General features: G+C 44.7%; 1 protein-coding gene across 2 annotated transcripts in view; it reads left to right on the top strand.

Moving 5' to 3' along the window:
• CRTC3 (CREB regulated transcription coactivator 3) overlaps nucleotides 1–22,115 on the top strand; it is a 133,648-nt gene that overhangs the window by 10,756 nt on the left and 100,777 nt on the right. For both annotated transcript variants that reach the window (XM_073653144.1, XM_073653143.1), the window contains exon 2: nucleotides 15,220–15,330. In XM_073653144.1, coding sequence (XP_073509245.1) covers nucleotides 15,220–15,330 — 111 coding nt within the window. The remainder of the gene's footprint in view (nucleotides 1–15,219; nucleotides 15,331–22,115) is intronic.

The raw sequence follows: 22,115 nt of genomic DNA, 5'->3' as shown, positions 1-22,115 counted from the left end.
TTAGTTATAACTGCGAGTTGCTGTGTGCTGCGGGAAGCTGATGGCACAGAGTGATCGCGCCGCTCACATGGGCAGCATAGAAGTCACTGGTAATATAGTAGTAATCAGTAAATGACCCCTCTACAAATGTCGCGTCCTCATATAAATACGGGGGGACATGGTGATTATATGGTTGGGGGCTGCAGAAGTGGGGACGTTACTGGCTGACATCACATCCCCCTCATATACACGACGATACCCACTGAGCACGTGTACCACAGCCTCCAGTAAGACTATGGCGGCCTACAAGTCAGGCACTACACCATGCCTCTTGTCCTTCACACAAGACACGCACTGCTATTCTGAAAGGACTGAGATGCTGAAGATTGGGGCTTGGGCAATTGTCACAGAACCCTCCCTCCATCGAGGAACATTGATGCAGTGTGACTAATAGTTACTGTGATCCCTAGCCATAGTGATCGATCTAATGTCCCCTTCATCAAGCCTTAGGCTAGGGCTGCACACTGATATTTGGCTGTGGAGTCATGGTGAAATTGCTGCATTACTCTCATGTTAAACAAGGTCGCAACCGTTTCCCAACCATTGCAGAAAGTCTAATTGGTATGATATGTAACTTGGAATATATATACACTGCTCAAAAAAATAAAGGGAACACTTAAACAACAGAATATAACTCGAAGTAAATCAAACTTCTGTGAAATCAAACTGTCCACTTAGGAAGCAACACTGATTGACAATCAATTTCACATGCTGTTGTGCAAATGGAATAGACAATAGATGGAAATTATTGGCAATTATCAAGACAACCTCAATAAAGGAGTGGTTCTGCAGGTGGGGACCACAGACCACATCTCAGTACCAATGCTTTCTGGCTGATGTTTTGGTCACTTTTAAATGTTGGTTGTGCTTTCACACTCGTGGTAGCATGAGACTGACTCTACAACCCACAGAAGTTGATCAGGTAGTGCTGCTCATCCTGGATGGCACATCAATGCGAGCTGTGGCAAGAAGGTTTTCTGTGTCTGTCAGCGTAGTGTCCAGAGGCTGGAGGCGCTACCAGGAGACAAGCCAGTACACCAGGAGACGTGGAGGGGGCCGTAGGAGGTCAACAACCCAGCGCAGGACCGCTACCTCCGCCTTTGTGCAAGGATGAACAGGAGGAGAACTGCCAGAGCCCTGCAAAATGACCTCCAGCAGGCCACAAATGTGCATATGTCTGCACAAACGATTGGAAACCGACTCCATGAGGGTGGTATGAGGGCCCGACGTCCACGGATGGGGGTTGTGCTCACAGCCCAACACCATGCAGGACGCTTTGCATTTGCCACAGAACACCAGGATTGGCAAAGTCGCCACTGGCACCCTGTGCTCTTCCCAGATGAAAGCAGGTTCACACTGAGCACATGTGACAGACGTGACAGAGTCTGGAGACGCCATGGAGAGCGATCTGCTGCCTGCAACATCCTTCAGCATGACCGGTTTGGCAGTGGGTCAGTAATGGTGTGGGGTGGCATTTCTTTGGAGGGCTGCACAGCCCTCCAGGTGCTCGCCAGGGATAGCCTGACTGCCATTAGGTACCGAGATGAGATCCTCAGACCCCTTGTGAGACCATATGCTGGTGCAGTTGGCCCTGGGTTCCTCCTAATGCAGGACAATGCCAGACCTCATGTGGCTGGAGTGTGGCAGCAGTTCCTGCAAGATGAAGGCATTGAAGCTATGGACTGGCCCGTCCGTTCCCCAGACCTGAATCCGATTGAGCACATCTGGGCCATCATGTCTCGCTCCATCCACCAACGCCACGATGCACCACAGACTGTCCAGGACTTGGCTGATGCTTTAGTCCAGGTCTGGGAGGAGATCCCACAGGAGACCATCCACAACCTCATCAGGAGCATGCCCATGCGTTGTAGGGAGGTCATACAGGCACGTGGAGGCCACACACAATACTGAGCCTCATTTTGACTTTTTTAAAGACATTACATCAAAGTTGGATCAGCCTGTAGTGTGTTTTTCCAATTTCATTTTGGGGGTGACTCCAAATCCAGGCCTCCATTGGTTAATAAATTTGATTTCCATTGATGATTTTTGTGTGATTTTGTTGTCAGCACATTCAACTTTGTACAGAACAAAGTAATCAATGAGAATATTTCATTCATTCAGATCTAGGATGTGTTGTTTGAGTGTTCCCTTTATTTTTTTGAGCAGTGTATATTTATTCCATGTGGTGACTAGGTTAATTTTAGACTTCTACTTCCTGTCCTTTCAGAATTTTCAGAAGACTCTTTATCATCAGAGGCAGGATTACAATGACAGGTAACTCCTCCATACACAGCTGATACTAGAAAAAAAAAAAGTGCAATAGGGTCTTATCGGAGTAATTTAGTAAGGAAACAAAGGGGTTTAAACTCCCCTAGAAAGGCTGTGTACGGCACAACCACTGCTGAGGTGACTATGTCAGCTGCTACAATATCCACCAGTGTCTTCAGAATGATACCAGGGTAGGGTGGATTTTTGATGTGCTCTGCTGGTTTAAACACGATGCAAGAAATCTCTGGAAAAAGTGGTTTATTGTCGACGTGTTTCAGAGTCCATCTGACTCCTTCCTCAGGGCAACCGCAAAAAATCAATTGAGATTTCCTGAGATCTCTTGGAATGTGTTTAAATTAGCCACACACATCAAAAATCCACCCTACCCTGGTATCTTTCTCATACACAGCTGATGGCACAGGATCCACCAATTACAATAGGTGATGTCACAGCTGACCTGCTCCCCCTCCCTTCACAATGACCTTGCTCACACTTATTAGTTGCTTCAATACAAAAATTAGAGTCAGTCTTTTCATTGCAGCTATGTCAATGTGTGGCATACGGTCCATAGTGGCAGACCAAGCTGCCGCTTTGGGGCCCATGAGACAGGGGGGCCCGGGAGAAGGAATCCACATCTGTAAAAGTTGTGTGTTGTGCCGCGCAGAGGATGACTCTGTGTCTTCTCTGTAAGGGTACGTGCCCACAATCAGGCTATAGCAGCGCTTTGGATGCGGCGTATTTTCACTGCGTCCAAACGGTGCGTTCGATCATGCAGGTAAATTCGCAAGTGTTCACTGAACCACGCTGACTTACCCCAGCCAATACATTCTATTGGGGAAATTTCTGTTGCTGAGACCAGACTATATTCGCACATCTTTATAAAAATGGACCATACACTGATCCATACACATCTCCATTTTAAAAACGGATCCGTGTCTCCTGTCCATGAGCTTCAGAGCAGGTCCTGTTCTCATCCGTTTACACTTGGCCATTAAAGTCTAAGGGGATCTTAGCAACAATGAGGTTTGGTCCCCACTTCCTCCCGGCATCCTGATAGTTAGCAACTATCCGAGAGGAGGTCACTGGAGCGGAAGTAACAGTGACTCCCCGGCGCCTGCGCACTAAAGCACAGCAGTAAAATAAGGCAGGGAGGGAAAAAAAATGCGGCTTAAGTTATAGGTGCATTGTGCATGTGCGGGATGTGCAGATCTAGAGTGCACGTCACGGGACCCTGTGACATGCAGGGGAGGGGGGGTATTTAAATTAAGTAGGTAGGCGGGGATTTCTTGGCTTTTCCTGGTCGCCAAGCCTAGAAAAATTGGATTTTTATAAAAAAAAATATATATCAAAGCAAGCAGACCTCGAATATGAGGCATACAGGTATGTATAGATTTACATTTCTATAACTTGTATGCCAATAGTAGAGGTCTAACTCCAAAGGGGTGACAGATTCCCTTTAAATACAATCAGTCCCTTTAAGACCATTGTGGTTGTGCTGAGATATGTACACACAATGTAAATATTTTACTCCTACTGATGTTTTTGTGATTAGTGTATTGATTAATTTAGACATTGTAGGTCAGATGTAATTGCTCTTCACACCTATAATTACATGTGCACATTATCACCTCTTCTAGTGTTTGAGAAAAGGTTTAATATGTAAGAGACAAATCTTTGTATTATGATTTGGGTGGCGGGTTGAGGTTACTGATGTGAGCAAGTGAGTCTCTGCTGGGACTACTGAAGGGTAAGGCATTGCTGTGACTATTATAGGTAAGGGAGCAGGGGAGTCTCTGCTGTGTCTAGTCAGGGGTAAGAGTGTACAAGGCACTACTGTGACTATTATGGATGAGGCTATGTGCCCACGATGCAGAAATGCTCCGGATTTTTCCGGAGTGTTTCTGCATCTCCTTGGCAGAAAAAACGCATGCGGATTGTACATGCTTATTGTACATGCGGATTGTACATGCATTTTTCCTGCCAGAGACAAGTGGAAGCGAAGCGTTTTGCACATGCGATTTCTCATGCGGGTTGACAAGCGCTTTCCAGGCGATTTTAGCATCACTTTGAAAGTGCTTGACAAGTTGGTCACACTATATAAATCCATGCAAACTGCATGGATTTTATATAGTGTGACCGTAAAGAATGGTAAAAAATGAAATATTATACTTACCTTCTGATGGCCCCCGGTGTCCTTATCCGATCCGTCCAGTGTCTCGCGGTTGTGTAAAAGGACCTGCCATAACTAAATGACATCATGGCAGGAGAGCTGCCGGAGAGCCAGGATGCATCGCTGAGGAGACCGGGGGCCATCAGAAGGTGAGTATAATGTATTTTTTATTTTTATTCTTTTTTTTACAGGTTCTATGGTGCCCGGTTCTGGAGGAGAGTCTCCTCTTCTCCAGACCCAGGTACCATCCGCACATTGAATCGCTTAATATCTGCATGTGCACATGTAGTCATGCAGATATTAAGCGATTCAAAACGCCGCGATTACGCAAAATAATTGGTAGTGCTGCGGATTTTTCCGCAATGATAATCCGCAGCGGAAATTTCCGCAGCATGTGCACAGCACATGCGGATTATCATTGGGGAACATGGCAGGCCTTCTACCATGCGTTTTTTAAGCGTTTCTGCAGCGGAATTGCCGCTGCAGAAACGCTTAAAAAATGCATAGTGGGCACACAGCCTAAGGGAGGAGGTGAGTCTCTGCTCTGATTGGTAAGGGGTAAGAGGATGCCAGGCTTCTGGTGAGCAGGCTTGGACGTTTTAGTTGTATGTGTTTCCTTTTTTTTTTTTTGCAGAAGAATACTCAAAAAGGGAACAGAAGTATAAAGGTTTCCCCAAGTTTTGGCATGTAAAAAAAAGTGTGCAGCCAAAAGTGTAGCAATCAGGTTATAATAACCCAGCTTTCCAGTTTCAGTGTATTTGTACAAGCTGGCTCCATGATCTGTGTGTCCCGGCTGCCATACCTGTTTTCAGCTTCAGGTTTGTAGTATTTTGCTGCCTGATAGTTATAGAGAGATGCTGGCAGGAAAGATCACATTAAGCTGCCATCGATCTGAGATTTTAGGTGGGTGACTGGTCAGTCGTTACCATCACCGACATACACAGCTGATACCAGCAGAAGCTGACACTATGCTATAGGAAAAGTCCTCAAATCTGAGCCTGTAAATCGCTTTGTGTGCACCCCTGCTTCCGGAGCAGCGCTCATGTGACAAGTGTTTCCCGTAAGGAAGGGTTTTCGGGATCTGGAATCCACTGATCTGTAGGGTATTTCAGGCCCTGTCACATAGTAGAAAACAGAAAAATATAGGTACGCTTTAAAGAGGATTTCACGTCACATGTTTTTTTACTGAATAATTTTATTTCCTGTCAAAAAAAAAACAAAAAAACACTTTTTCGATCTGTATTCTCAATCCTGTTATGTCTCCTGATTATTTAAAATTTGCCAACTGTTTTAGTATTTTTTTTTGTCAAGGGGGTGTGCACCTACTGTGCCCCCAGCACCCTTGGTAATGCCCCGTTCTCAAGTTATTCATAAATCCATAAACAATAAACATGTATTTATAGGTGTGAAGAAATAGCAGGAACAGCACAAAGAAGACTGCAGAAATGTTACCTAATGTAGAATACTGGTCTTCATTATAGAGTAAACTAAACTTTGAAGCTGCACAGCCGGTGACCTTAATGAAGCCATCAATAAGAGAAGCAATATTTTACCTTTAGTGAAAGTTGACCATCCTTATATGACTTTGTCTACCTTGTGGCAGTGGCTTTTTCCAGAGGCGGAATGATTGGTCCATTTAGTCTTAGGAAAAGCAGTCTGAAGTATGAAGGCTTTCCAAGTGCCGCTGTCTTGAGGGTATTGTTCACATTTTCCAGCTAGATCTTCCAGGCAGAAAATTTGCAGTTTATTACAGTAACAACAAAGTAGGTAAGCTTTTACCAAATCTTTCCACTTGCTTCAGTAAAAATCTTGGTGTAATTGGCGCAGAAGTTGAACTGCAGGGTGTATATTCAAATCCATGGGATTATTGTGGATTTATTACACATATTCCCTAATAAATTTAATAACGAAGGAAAAATCGAATGGGTTTTGTTGTGGATTTTGATACAGATTGCCCACAGATGGCAGGAAAACTGCAACTTGTGAATAAAAAATAAACTTTGTAAAAGTGTAAACTATAAAAGCCATCTACCTGCAGCTCCCATAGCCTCCATGCAGGGTCCTCTGCCAGTCATTGTGCTACCTGGTCTCCTATGATGGCATTTTTTTCCACATGTGACAACGGCAGCGGTCGTATAGAAGAAAACGTCAGAGCAGGCGGCTGAGTTGTACGGAGACCAGCCGGGAAAGGACAGATCTTTGCCAAAATCCACAAATTTTGGTTTGGATTTGCCAATACATAAGTATATCTGGCCAATGCGGAGATTAAAACGTGTAGCCAGCTAATCTAGTGAAATGTTATTAGTGAGATTTAGCACTTTGCATTTTACCCCTATAATTACTTTTTTTACTTAATGGTCAATTCCTGTAAGAGGATATCCTCGTGATATGCCATCAATGTATGTCCTGAGATAACTGCTCAAAGATTAATAAAAGATCGATGCCTTTCATTCATGTACATATCCTGAAATCTCATTGAGACACATCATCTCTGACCACTAGACCACGAGGCCCTGAGGCCGTCCCTGCTTGCGGCGGGGCCCTGAGGCCGTCCCTGCTTGCGGCGGGGCCCTGAGGCCGTCCCTGCTTGCGGCGGGGCCCTGAGGCCGTCCCTGCTTGCGGCAGTGCGTGCCCAGTTCCATAGAATATACACTCATGCAGTATAATTTGCGCCTTTAATGCACATAGTTCAATGTAAGCTTAGTTGCCCTACAACTAACCATTGCAGGCTATGACTCCAATGAGCAGTACCTTCCAATAACTTTCTTGCTGAGGTTGTAATGTGAACAGTCGCTTATATCCCAGACATTTGTTTTGGGCTGAGTCATATAGATGGCTTCTACATAGCAGCAGATCATCTGCTTTATCCCAGTGATCTGCCAGAGGATTGTTTTACAGTGAAGCTTCACTTTCCTACCTGTGATTCCCTTGCACCACATATAACAGATATATATTGTCCTCTTTGTTACGTGAGTGTAGTGAAGTCTGCCCTAGGACTGTCTGTGAACGGTTTTGTGTTCCAGCCCCGGGTAGATCCATCCTGTATTGTGTCTGTTGTGTCTTTGTTGAGATGTAAGTGAAGTATCTTCAGCTCCCCAGGGAAAGGTGGCCCACGGAGTGTCTCAGTAGTTTTCTACTGATTTTTATGTCTGAGACCCTCGGAGTGAGCTAGGAGCAGGATACAGCTTCCATCGCCATTGAGCAATTATAAGCTGATTCAATCAAAAATGTTCATTTATAATAATAATTTTTATTCCTATAGCGCCAACATATTCCGCAGCACTTTACAGTTCAGAGAGAATTTGTACAAACAAGATAAGACATTACAGAGTAATATATAATTCAGCACAAACCAAGAGGAGTGAGGGCCCTGCTCACAAGCTTACAATCTATGAGGAAATAGGGGGGAAACGAAGTATAAATAAAGTACTTGTGTAAGGTCCAGCTGTCAATATAATAGAGGCTTTCGAATAACGCTGCATGAACCGGTCATCAACCAGAATCTGTACATTTACAAAGTGCTCCTGAGTGCATGGAAGGGTGAAGAGGGAATAGTTAGATTAGTGAGGTGAGGGGCCAGTTTAAATAAATGTGTTCTCAGGACACGCTTGAAACTGTGGATACTGGGAATTGACCGGATTGTCTGGGGTGGTGCATTCCAGAAAAGTGGTGCAGCACAAGAGAAGTCTTGGAGACAGGAGTGGGAAGCTCGAATTATAGAGGATGTCGGTCTTTGTTCATTAGCAGAACGGAGATGACTGGTTGGGTGGTAGAGACGAGGGAGGAGATGTAGGGCGCTGCAGAACTGTGGAGAGCTTTGTGGGTGACAGAGAGAAGATTATATTGGATTCTTTAGGGCAAGCTGTGCACAGAGTGGCGTCATCAGTTTAGCATTTGGACAAGATTATGATCTTTGGCTGCTGCGTTCAGGACAGATTGGAGAGGCGAGAGTTTAGTAAGAGGGAGACTGATTAGTAGAAAGTTGCAGTAGTCCAGGCGAGAATTAATCAGAGCAGCAGCAAGAATTTTGGCGAAGGTTTTGAGGTGCAAGTGACATGAGCAAGCGATCTGATATAGGGAACTATTGAAAGAGCCGAGTCAAATATAACCCCAAGACAGCAGACATGCTGCTGGTGGTAGAGCCGCACATGGAAATGGCAAAATCGGGCATAGGTAGGTTAGTGGAAGGAGGAAACACAAGGAGTTCCGTTTTTGTCAGATTCAGATAGAGGGAGGACATGATGTTAGAGACAGCGGAAAGACAATCGCTGGTATTGTATAGTAACGCATGAGTGATGTGAGGAGACGATGTGTATAATTGGCATAGAGATGGTACTGAACACCAAATCTGCTGATGGTTTGTCCAGTAGGAGCGGTATACAGAGAAAATTGAAGGGGACTTAGGACTGAACCCTGAGGATCCCTGACAGGCGAGGAAGAGACAGCAATTGATCCACTGAAGGAGCAGTCAGAGAGGTAGGAGGAGAACCAAGTGAGATGACTCTCTGAGGCCGATAGAGCGGAGCATAGTGAGGAGGAGCTGGTGATCCAGGAGAATCAATGGGAGTAGATAATTTGTTTTTGGAAGATCAGTACATTAGTGAGGGCCGTTTCTATAGAAAGTAAAGAACGGAAATCAGATTGTAAAAGGTCAAGAAGAGTTATCTGAGAGAGAGCTGATTAGACAAGAGTGGACCAAGTCTTCGGCTATGTGCCCACGTTGCGGACCTGAAGCATATTTTTTACGCTTCTCCCTGGCGGGAAAATCGCATGCGGATATTACATGCGGTTTTCCCGCCAGGTAGAAGCGTTTGTGAGGCGTCTTTGCATGCATTTCCGCATGCGGGTTATCAAGCACTTCTCCAAGCATCACTTGGAAAAGTGCTTGACAACTTGTTCAGAATGGTAAAAAAGAAAAAAATAAACTTTATACTCACCTTCTGATGCATCCTCTGCCCCGTCCGGAGTCTTGAGCGGCTCACGCTGTTGTGTGCAGGACCTGCGGTGACGTCATTGAGTCATGTGGTGGGTCACATGACTCAATGACGTGGCAGGTCCTTCAGACAACAGCGCGACGGAGGGAAAACATCAGAAGATAAGTATAAACTTTATTTTATTCTTTTTTTTACAGGTTCTTTGGTACCCAGGTCTGGATGAGAGTCTCCTCTCCTCCAGACTTGGGTACCATCCGCACATTGATTCCGCTGCGCTTCCGCAAAATTAATGAACATGCTGCGGATTTTTGACTGCAGCATATACGCTGCGGAAAAATCCGCAGCATGGGCATTGACATTGCGGAATGCCATTGGGGACCATGGGGTGCGGATCTACATGCGTTTTTCAAGCGTTTACGCTGCGGAAATTCCGCAGCATATACGCTTGAAAAACGCTACGTGGGCACACAGCCTTCCAGGAGTTTAGTGAAAAAGGGGAGATTGGAGACCATCCGTTGTTAACGGTGCAGTTCTAGTTCAGGGATTTTTTTTCCTCTTGTGATAGGTTTATGATGTGGTGTTTGAAGGAAATTGGAAAGATACTGGAAGAAAGCGAGAAGTTAAATATTTTAGTTAGGTAGGAAGCAGCTGGTGAGAGGACCTGCGCAGGAGATGAAAGGGAATAGGGCCACTGGTGCTGGTAATAGGGCGGGAAGATGTGAGGAGCCTGGTAATCTCTTCTTCTGGAACCAGTTCAAAGACTGAAAGTGAACTGTACAGGAGGGAAGAGGATCCATGATACTGGGTGATTGGGAGACATTTTCCTGTCGGATACAATCAATTTTTTTCTTTGAAATAATTGGCCAGATAGTCAGCCCTGAGGTTGATGGTCCAGGCTTACACTATTGGACTGATGGAGTGAAAAAAGTGTCAGTTATTTAGATTGCTGGATAATGAGGTGATAAGGGTGCTAAATTTTTGGAGAAGGGAGGACTAGATGTATATGTTTTAAGCATAAACTTATAATGGATGAAATCTTTGGCCAAAAGAGTTTTTTTTTTTCCTCATGTTCTGGACTACTGGAGCAGCGCCAGGGTTGCTGAGTCAGGACATGAGTAGTAGGAGATTGGGGTAAACGATGAGTGCAAATTCTTCCTAAGTTGCTGGATATTGATGGCACAAAGATTTCTGTAAATGCGGTAAGTAGTGGTGTCCTGAGTGGGTGACAGTTTTTGACCGGGGGGACCTGGCAGGCACTGGTGGGGAACCGGGAGAGAGACAGGAGAGCTGGAGCGCGGTGCTGACGTCTGCCATGTGACCGATTTATCCACTGATTACCATGTACTACTTAATGTGTGTGAGTGGTCTATTTTATTTATATTTTTTGTTATTCCAGTCCATTACTTTTATCAGTTGGTTCATTTCTCTGAAGAACCATCTTTTCCTTTTTTTTTTTTTTATAAAAAACTTTACTTTATTATTACATGTTATGGCTTCTAAGTTTAGAACTGTTATTTATTCTTAATGGAGCCCTAATATTGTCTGTCAAAACTTTCCTATCAGTGTAAGGTCAGATTGTAAGCCAAAACAAATCCCGTCCCCCTTTCAAAAGTCTACTACCTGCTGGTATTGTCAGTTCAAATTAGTCCTCTTGGGAGTTTTTTATTACAGGGTCGCAGGAACCGTGAGGTCAGTACAGTAATTACAAGAGGCTTTTGTGCATAGGAACTAGAATTAAACTTTACACCTTTTTTTTTTTTTTCGACGCTGTTCCCTACAATATAAACTTTCTAAATATCGTAATTAGTATTGAACTATTTCTGAGCTGCATTCATAATTCTGCTCCAATCCGAGTTGAATTCGCCCAATATTCTCTTTTTCGCTCAATGTTTCTCATGATTGCTGATCACCTGTCTTTATACAATAATCTGGTGTGGAGAAAACTTTCCACTGAGCTAATTGTCTACTCACTGCTTTTGGAGTGTCTTCCTTCTGGCCCCACCCCAGTGTTAGGCCCATTTTACACACACACACACACACACACACACACACACACACACACACACACACACACACACACACACACACTAATATATATGTATGGAGGACTATGTGGGGCCATTATACTGTATGGAGGATTATGTGGGGCCATTATACTGTATGGAGGATTATGTGGGGCCTATTATTCTGTATGGAGGACTATGCGGAGTCCCATTATTCTGTATGGAGGACTATGTGAGGCCATTATACTGTATGGAGGACTATGTGGACCCATTATTCTGTATGGAGGACTATGTGGGGCCCATTATTCTGTATGGCGGACTATGGGGTCCCATTATTCTGTATGGAGGTCTATGCGGGGTCCCATTATTCTGTATGGAGGACTATGTGGGGCCCCATTATTCTGTGTGGAGGACTCTGTGGGGCCCCATTATTCTGTGTGGAGGACTCTGCGGGGGCCCATTATTCTGTGTGGAGGACTCTGCGGGGGCCCATTATTCTGTGTGGAGGACTCTGCGGGGGCCCATTATTCTGTGTGGAGGACTCTGCGGGGGCCCATTATTCTGTGTGGAGGACTCTGCGGGGGCCCATTATTCTGTGTGGAGGACTCTGCGGGGGCCCATTATTCTGTGTGGAGGACTCTGCGGGGGCCCATTGTTCTGTGTGGAGGACTCTGCGGGGGCCCATTGTTCTGTGTGGAGGACTCTGCGGGGGCCCATTGTTCTGTGTGGAGGACTCTGCGGGGGCCCATTGTTCTGTGTGGAGGACTCTGCGGGGGCCCATTGTTCTGTGTGGAGGACTCTGCGGGGGCCCATTGTTCTGTGTGGAGGACTCTGCGGGGGTCCATTGTTCTGTGTGGAGGACTCTGCGGGGGCCCATTGTTCTGTGTGGAGGACTCTGCGGGGGCCCATTGTTCTGTGTGGAGGACTCTGCGGGGGCCCATTGTTCTGTGTGGAGGACTCTGCGGGGGCCCATTATTCTGTGTGGAGGACTCTGCGGGGGCCCATTGTTCTGTGTGGAGGACTCTGCGGGGGCCCATTGTTCTGTGTGGAGGACTCTGCGGGGGCCCATTATTCTGTGTGGAGGACTCTGCGGGGGCCCATTTTACTGTATACTGGTTGGCCCTCAACTTTGTCAAAGTTTTTCATTTTGGCGCTCTGTGTGTTTGAGTTTGACATCTCTGCCCTAACCAAAGCTGATGAAACTCAGTTTTTTTTTTTCCATACGAGAAAAATCACTGACATCTGAATGAACTCTTACTTGCTCTCCTCCGGTCAAGTGTTAAATCTTCACCACTGCCCCGGGCCTTGTTGTTTGTCTGCAGCACTCATGCCAATAGCACTGCAGACAATCCATGAACTCTGGCTCATGCCATTTACACGAGCAGAGCCAGTGTTTAGCTGCAGTGCTGTCAACGTGATATCGGCACCAGAGGCAGCGGAGGAGATTCAACACTGGACCTGAGGAGGGTGAGTAAGGCTATATTCACAGTTGTGACATATCCATGTAACTAATACATTAGAGGGAATCTGTCACCAGGTGTTTACTGCCCATCTAAGAGCAGCATAATGTAGGGGTAGAGACCCTGATTACTTATTGGGACAGACCCATGACAGCCTAACCATCTTCACTAGATTTCCTCTCAGCCGCTTGAATGTGACATTATTGGTCTTGTAGGAACTTTATCATTCTTTTGCAGCTTGTGATTTTCTATTAGATCCTCTTTTGGCACTTTGTGTTACCTGCACTTTATTGTGGTATATTTAGTGGGATTGGAACTATAATATTGTCCTTTTTAAATGCATAAATTGGGACATTAACATCATTGTCCACAGTGACTGCAGACTTATCGATTTGGACCGGACAACCCCTTTAACAATTAACTTTTTCAATTAAAACTTAACAATATGCACACCTATTTTTTATATGTATTTCCTTTTCTGTTTCTCTTATGATTTTCAATACATATGTAATACACTTTTCTAATACATATGTGCTGTGCATCTTTCCACTCTTTTTTTTTTTGCTGAGACCCCATTCCAGCGATGTATCACTTACTGAGCGGCTTGCTGTCATTTTGATAAAATCACTTTTCTCTGCTGCAGATTTAGCAGTTCTCCCAGTTATAACCCCTTCCCCCACCACTGATTGGCAGCTTGATGTGTACACTGTGCATAGGCAGAAAGCTGGCAATCAGTAGTGAGGGTGGGGTTATACAGAGCTCATAATAGGTTTGACTACTTGGGAGCAGGTTTACTAGTTCTCTAATGATCTCCTGCTGATAAAACAATGATTTTATTAAAACTACAGCAAGCAACCCAGTAAGTGACACATCACTGGAATCAGGGTCTCTGTCTCTACATTATGCTTTTCTCAGATTGTGACAAAAACCTGGTGACAGATTCTTTTTTAAGAGTCGATTGATAAAAAAAAGTTCAGTCTACCTTCATTGGTGGAAAGAAGAAAGGGGATGATAAAAACCGATTCACCTGAAAAATAGTCTGTCCATATCTCTTGGATGGTAACCCTCACATGGGTGAGTGATTCCACCCTAAAGCATAGCTTGTTTTTACAATAAACTGCACCTGGGGACAGAACTTTTCTGAAACCTGAAAACCCCTTTATGGTGGCCATGTTGGCCAACGTTTGCTTGACCAGCTGACCATCTAATGTGTACATGGGTATTCGGCTTCCTTCCCAATGGCAGATGTTAGGGGAAAGAAGGATTGGGCATGTGGGATTTCAACGGCTTGTTTCTTAATCACTGGAGTACAGTAAGTCATATCGGATGTGTCTGGAAGCTGTTTATTCCCCTCCACCCGTTGGTAATACATGCAAACTTGGCCGTGTGTGTGACCTACTTTATATTTGGAGATTTGATGGTTTAGGCAATTTCATGTGACCTAAACATGGCAGCCGCACAAGCACTTTTTAGGCTGTGGGATCTTACTGACACTGAGCTATTGTCCCAGACTGCAGTAATGTGAGCAGTGCGATGTCACCATGGATATTGTAGGCCTCTCCATGTAAGCTGTGAATATTTCCAAACATGAAGTACCCGATTCAGCAAGGTGTTTTTGGCCGTTTTCTAGTGTGAAACACCTTGAAATGTTGCAAAATTTTTGCGCAATACAAAGTTGTGCAATAATGTTATATTTGGTATCTTTACACCAGTCAAGAGCAGCTCCGCCAAAGTAGGCAGAGCTTTGGTGAGACGGGGTGTGCGAAGGCCAATTCCTCAAACCTTACGCCACTTTAGTGTTACAAAGCCAATCTTGGTGAATCAGGCTCATGGGCCTTGAATCATCAAAGCCATTAGGCCAAAAGTCCGGCGAAAATTCCTTTGTGAAATCTCAATATTTTAGTGCAACGCTGAATTGCGCAAAGATTTTCCAACTCTTGTTATTTTTATGTAAGTTTCTCCCATCTCCGCCAAAATGGATGTAGCTGGAGTGTGGAGACGTAGCTGTCTAATTCCTTACTGTAGTCCGACTGGAGTAAGATTTGTAGTGATGCGCATGCCATTCGTCAGAAGCGGGAGGAGCGTCTGACTCCACCACAGTCCCTCATCTAGACCGGCAGGAACAGCGTCCGTCTTGATGAATCGGAGCCATAATGTTTTTGTGAATCGTGATACGTTAGATCATAGCTTATAGTAATTTCACCTATATGGGATGATTTAGAGGCTACTAACCTCCACACACACTGCTGACCTGGGCCGGCTCTGTGGTACATCGCTTGCCCACCTGACTGTCTCGCAGTTTTACAGGCTTCCCTTTATTAACAATATCCATTTTGGCTTTTCAGGTTCAGTACCAAAAGCTTCAGCAGTTGCAGCTTGCACAGACTCGGGCTCAGTACTATGGTGGCTCCTTGCCAAATGTGAACCAGATTAGCAGCAGTCCGTCTGATTTCCAGGTAAGATATTGATGCTGCGTCGATGATTGATTTCTTAGTGTCCACATTGTGTGTTAGAACACACAATCCTAATGTAGCCCTACTGCTCAATCCTGGGACATTCAGAATTTGGGGCCCAGCATTCTTGGAATCCTAAATGGCAGAATTACTTATTCCGTTTCCAAGTTGCTTTACTTGTAAGCACATTGACTCATTAATGGCGCTTGAATTTTAATTTGATGCAAATTTCAGGAGACCATTAGCAAATTTATGAGGCCACTCTACACAATTGATCCATTTGTTGTGTGAACCTTCGTGGTACTGGAGCCCTCACCCATCTACTTTCACAAAAGGCGTGAGCTACAGTACCATTTATGTCCACTACCTAGAGTGTGGCGCTGTGACTGATCCCATGCTGTTTCTTTACTGATCTATAGGGCACAGCAGATGGCAATAAGAACCTGTATTTAGTGAATCTTACTTTTGTGGCTGATTTGAACTCTATTAATAGAGATGGAGATTATTAAATTTTTAGTAATTGTTTCTACTTTGTGCACTAGCTGCTCTATCAATGGTTCTGGCGTTATGTATATTGTAGGCAGAAATTAATGCACGGGTAATGTATGGTAACTACAATTGAATGCTCATGTGTAGAAAAGTTGGACCATGGCAATAAACTGATGGCAAGGCTGGGGTATTTAAAGGGTTTGTCTACTACTGTGACAACCCCTTCTGAATTCCTATGTTCCCCCCTTGTAAAATAATAATAGTTATACTCCTCTGTGGTGCCGGCGCCGTTCCAGTAGTGTTGGCACTGGCTGTCCCGGGGATCGAGTGACATTTTTGTCACACAATCCCTGCAGCGAGTCAGGCTGGTTTTACTCTCCCTCCTTCAGACGAATCACATACAGCAATGTAAAGACTGAGAAAGCGGTAGCGTTTGCTTCCTCTGGATGTATGTGATGCGTCTGTAGGAGAGAAGAGTGACGCCAGCGCTGATTGGCCACAGGGATCGCGTGACATAAAATATCACGCGATCCCTGGGAGAGCCAGTGCCGACACCTCTGGAACGGTAACAGAAGTGAGTATAAGTGTTATTATTGTACGAGTGGGAAATATAGTGATTCTGAAGGGGTTGTCTGAGTAGTGGACAACAGCTTTAAAAAAAAAAAAAAAAAGAGCGAATTTATTGTGTAAAATGAACCATAAAGGGTATCTTTCAGTCTGTGTACACAGTATATGGAATACAGTGTGTATGGATTTTGCTCCAGGGGAGATGTGACTTATCTGTGTGGGGTACCATAGTTATTAAGCATTCCCTGCGAGACTGTAAGCCCGCAAGGGCAGGACCCTCTACCTTCTGTACGCAGGCGGTGACCTGATCGTGATTTGCATACTTGTGGTCACATGCTGACTGGATGTGTCTCACTTCTCTCAATTTGTGTCTGTGGAGAGGCACCAAGTGCTTCTAATGGGCACATGACCACTAGCATGACAATGGTGGAATCACAACAGTAACTGCAGCCTTTTGACCCAAGCCTGGACAACCCCTTTAATGCATTTATCTAGGGCTAAACATCACTTTTGCTATTAGGTTTCATACAAAAATGTGCACGTTGCCTTCTGTAGGTTCTCAGTGTTGCACTTTGTATTTGTGGCTGCAGAAGGAGTTATCTGAGAATCTGTCAGTCAGCTCATTCTGACGATCTGATGGGGGAGAGTTTCTAACTCTATTATTTGTCTTTTTCTGACCCGTTCTAAACTGATTTATGACCATAGACCATATCAAAGTATAATGAGCAGTGAAAGAAAAAGTCACTGTAAAAGTAAAATTGTGAAATCCAATTGTAAAAATGATTTTTAGCCCTACAAACATGCATGTATGTTGAAAAAAAAAAAATAAATAAATATATATATATATATATCTATCTCTCAAATGTAGACTACTCCTCCGCAGCAAAGTGTATGGCTCTAGAGAAACGGTGTGGGTCCGTACACCACTGGTACAGGAGCTCAGCGCCTCCGCCTCTCATCCAGACCAGTTTTTTCTGTGGCACACTATGTATTCTGCCTTATATGATACATACTAGTTATCTCCTGTGAGAGGACCACTCTGCAATACAATTTGGGGTAGTTAAAACATTATACCGTCTTTATCACTCTGACTTAAATTATTCCTGGGGTTACTTGTATAAGAATGGGTCTCCTGATATTGGCAGGACCCCCCAGCTCCCGGAGCATGGTCACCATGTATTTACCGTCCCTGCACTAGTTCTCCATCTTACCAAGGTATTGGCAGAATGGGGCCGTGTTCTCGCCCTCATCTGTGTTGGTCTCCTCTTCTTTTTATCATTTACACATGTCTGACAGTACAGAGAGATTTTCAGAAGTTATAGAAGTGAGCAGATTATAGTGTAGTATCGGCGTCTCTGCCCCCTGACAGGCAGAGACGCCGTCCCACTCACCGCCGCGCTCCCTGCCCGGCGTCCTCCGGCGCTCCTGCCTCTCTTGCTGCCAGCACGCGCAGCTCCCCGGGCACTGTGCTTAGGGCACGCGCGCACTCGCGCCGTCCTAAAAAGTCCCCGTCCAATGGTCTTCCCCTATAAAAGGCATCTCCTCCATTATGGAGGTGCCCTTGCAAGGTTGTTGCTCTTTATGCTAAACTCTGCTTCAGCCCACAGGTCCCGCTGCCTGTCTGACTACCAGTCTAGTCCGTCTGACTATCAGTCCAGTCTGCCAGCCTGATTACCAGTCCAGCCTGACAGTCTGCTTACAGCCCAGTCCGCTAGTCTGTCTATGGGCTTGGCCAGTCCGCTTATCTGGAGCCTCCACCTGCTACCTGTCTCCGCCTGCCAAGGACACTCTCCAGCCCGGCGGTCTGCCTCCTGTCAAACCCTCCAGTCTGTCTATGGGCTAGGCTAGCCTGCCTACTTGGAGAACTTGCCTGTTACTTGGAGGCTCCTGCTTGCACCTGCCGTGTATACCTGACAACCTACCTAGAGGCTCCTGCTAGTTACCTGCCGTGCCTGCCAGCCCGTCTGCCCGGATCTCTCGTCAGCCTGCCTGCTGTGCTCATCTGCTGTATCGGTCAGTCTCTGCCTTCTGACCCGTGGGAGTCACCTGCTCTCATACAAGGTCGGTCCCCAGAGTAGCACCTGGTCCCTCTGCTCGGTCCTTCCCTGGTCACGGAGTTGATTGAGCCGCCGTACGGCCTTGGTCGGTCCGAGTTGATACCTAGTTACGCCCCTCTGGTCCCTCCTTGCACCGCAGCGCAGAGGTTCCACCACCCGGATCCGTAACATATAGTTTCCATCATTGCCACAAACCTAACTGTCTGTGCCAGGTGCGGCTGCAGCGTTACCCGCCCGGCCCTTTAATTTAGACAATAATTCTGTTTTCCCAAGACCTGCACCTGGAGACCTCTTCTATATGTCAGCGTGGGATAGCGGCTGAACATCTGTGAGATCCTGACTGCTTCTCCTTATTATATACACGACGGTCATTACTTTTAATTCCTGTGCAAATCTGTGATGTGTGTGAGGTAGAAAATGGTGACACGACCGAAGGACACACTATAACACCATGACTAGCAGCTCAGATACCACTATTTTCTTACCTCAGCCCCATCTGGCTGAAGACTATGGGGATACATAGAAAGAGCTGGATTGTCGTATTAGTCCTCATTGCTTGCCATCTGTTGGATGGCCATTTTTAATAACGTTCTGGGTTGAGGCTCTACGTTCTGGGTTGAGGCTCTACGTTCTGGGTTGAGGCTCTACGTTCTGGGTTGAGGCTCTACGTTCTGGGTTGAGGCTCTACGTTCTGGGTTGAGGCTCTACGTTCTGGGTTGAGGCTCTACGTTCTGGGTTGAGGCTCTACGTTCTGGGTTGAGGCTCTAAGTTGTGGGCTGAGGCTCTACGTTGCGGGCTGAGGCTCTACGTTGCGGGCTGAGGCTCTACGTTGTGGGCTGAGGCTCTACGTTGTGGGCTGAGGCTCTACGTTGTGGGCTGAGGCTCTACGTTGTGGGCTGAGGCTCTACGTTGTGGGCTGAGGCCCCAGCCCAGGCGAGTTGCTAAACTCTCCCAATGGGCATTAAAAAAAAAAGCACTTAGTGGTTGTGATCCTCCTGTTCACATGGACATGTTTCATGGCTTGGTGTCCTCAGGGAGCGCTCATTACTATTGAGGTATTTGGAAGTGCAGCCATGTCACACAGCTGCTGGGAACAGATGGGTCATGAAGGAATATTACACGTTTATTGCTGTGATGTAACTGCAGAAAATATTCTTATTGGAAACTATTATTTGAACAGGTTCTGGTGGCTATAACTGGAGCATTTTTGGGCTGGTAGTAACATTGGTTATATGGGGAATGAGTGCTGTGCCTGAGAGCAATTACTATAGTGAGGACTTTCCAAACTGCCACCTCCAGACATGTTTCCAATCATAGATGCCTTTTTTCAATGTTCGCAGTATTCTCTTCTGAACTCATCATCATGGACATGATAAAACAATGAGGGATATTTATTATTACTGTCCTAAATTTTATATATTATATCCCTGGTGAGAGAGGCTCAGATCCAGCCAATAATTTCCCATAATGATAATCGGTGCATTCTGCTAGATGTATTAGACGCCTCCTCTGGCCACTAAAATTGTGCCCCCAAATAATGACACTATTAATATATTTGGCACATTTTACACTTTAGTCACTCTTCCAATTCTAGACATATGTAAAATTGTCTAGTGAGATGCAAATTATTCATCGTTTTAATTTTATTGAAGTCACTTTTTGATTATTGACTTCTGATTTTCACTGATATTTGTGTCGCACAAAAGCCTTAGATCGTTTAAAAAGTCACAAAAATGTGCCAGCTTGAAAACTTCTCCAGCAATCTTATTCCAGATCCTTACTCCAGGCAGGGACTGGAGTGAGAAACTCAAATTACTTTTTTTTTTTTTTTGAGTAAAGGTTGCATTTTATAAATCTGTCTAAAACATCTGGATAAGCAAAGTCGTCAAATGATAAAAAATAGACTTAAAAAAAGACAGCTTAAAAATGGTGCTAAATGTATAAAGAATAAGGCACAAACACTAAAGCCACTAATAAAGGGGAAATTACACCTGGAACTTGTATGAGAACCAATGATCATTTAATCCGTTTGGACTGTTACAATTTTCATTTTTGTGCGTTCATTTTTTTCATCTCCTTCTTCCAGGAATGTATTCTAAAGCAGGAAAAAGTTAAACAGAGGGAAAAAATGAAATTGTTATAATTTTAGTTTTTTTGAAGTGTGGGGGGCTGCGGCTGTTGTTTTGACATCATTCATTGTGCACTAAAATTATCTGATGATCGGATTCTCCGGGACCTGTGCGAAAAATCTGAATTTTTGTAAAAAAAATTGAATTAACATTTTTTTTTTGTCAATAAAGCTGTAGAAGAGCTTGTTTTTTGCTGGGCAAATTGTTGGGTTTTATTGGTACCATTTTGGGGTATGTATGACTTCTTTTTTTTTTTTTTTTTTTTTAGAAATTTTTAATAAAAAAATGTTGGTGTTGGCGAAGTAACAGTAGAGCTGGCAGATCATATTGGGTTTATGTGAATTGTTTTGGGTGGAGAAGCCTCAGTAAAATAGAGGTGAAGAACTGTCTTCTCATCATTCCTAGATTATACAGCTTTGCTGCTCCAAGTTTCCCCATTTGCTTCCATATGGCATGTGCTGTGCTAGAGATTAACAATGATTTGTATGGCAAAGCAGTTTGCAGATCAAGTTAACACCTTCATACCCAGCGAGGTTAGATGTTTTTTGTTTACCTGTAGTTTGTAGAAATGGAAAAACCTCTGCGCTTTTGAGGCTCGTTCTTTAAATGGGCTGTCCACTGCCTTTAGTTAAAAACTAGTGCGATTTCAGAATAAAAAAAACATACACTTGCCACCAAATTCCCCGTTGCAGAAAATTTCCACATAAACCGCACAACTGGGTATGTATTAATTATTTTTTCTACTCATTGTACTACATAGTTTAAATTCAAAAAGCACATTTTTCTGTAAATCCGCTTTTGCCCTTATTCCACCTGTTTTGCTAACAGAGACCCTGCAGCGCTGCGCCTTCAAATTGGCCTGTGTGAATTACAGGTTCCCCATGAGTCTGGGCATGGTGTGCTAATCAAAACTGATGCGGCTCCTTCAAGTTAGAGGTTTCTTCTAGTGAACAGTAAACTTAATATCTGACCACAGATTCTCAATTGGATTAAGGTCTGGGCTTTGACTAGGCCACTACAAAACATTTCCACTTTTCCCCTTAAACCACTCGAGTGTTGCTTTAACAGTATGCTTTGGGTCATCGTCTTGTTGAAAGGTGAACTTCCGTCCCAGTCCCAAATTGCTGACTGATTGAAACAGGTTTTGCTCAAGAATATCCCTGTATTTCGCACCATCTATCTTCTCCTCGACTCTGACCATTTTCCTGGTCTCTGCTGACAAAAAACATCCCCACAGCATGATGCTGACACCACAATGTTTCACTGTGGGAAGGTGTTCTTGGGGTGATGAGCTGTGTTTGGCGCAAGACGTTGTGTTTACCTTGATGGCCAGCATACTGTTATAGGATAATAACTTTAGTTAGCTAAAAATATAGGATAAGATGCAGTTAATGTTTGGGACGAGCCCACAGTGGAAGGGGAATAGTGCTAGTGAAAAGCGGGCATTTCATGGTAGTGATTGAGATAGGGATGCACAGTCACAGGTTCAAGTGAAACGGGCACAGGGGAAAAGTGACGTGGAACCGTGAGAAGGGAAGGTAACGGA

The sequence above is a fragment of the Phyllobates terribilis genome, unplaced genomic scaffold (assembly GCF_046119375.1).
Source record: "Phyllobates terribilis strain yellow unplaced genomic scaffold, ASM4611937v1 Scaffold_11__3_contigs__length_659146591, whole genome shotgun sequence".
Taxonomy (NCBI): domain Eukaryota; kingdom Metazoa; phylum Chordata; class Amphibia; order Anura; family Dendrobatidae; genus Phyllobates; species Phyllobates terribilis.
Note: the sequence above shows the minus strand (reverse complement) of the source record. Positions and strands in the feature narration are given on the sequence as shown.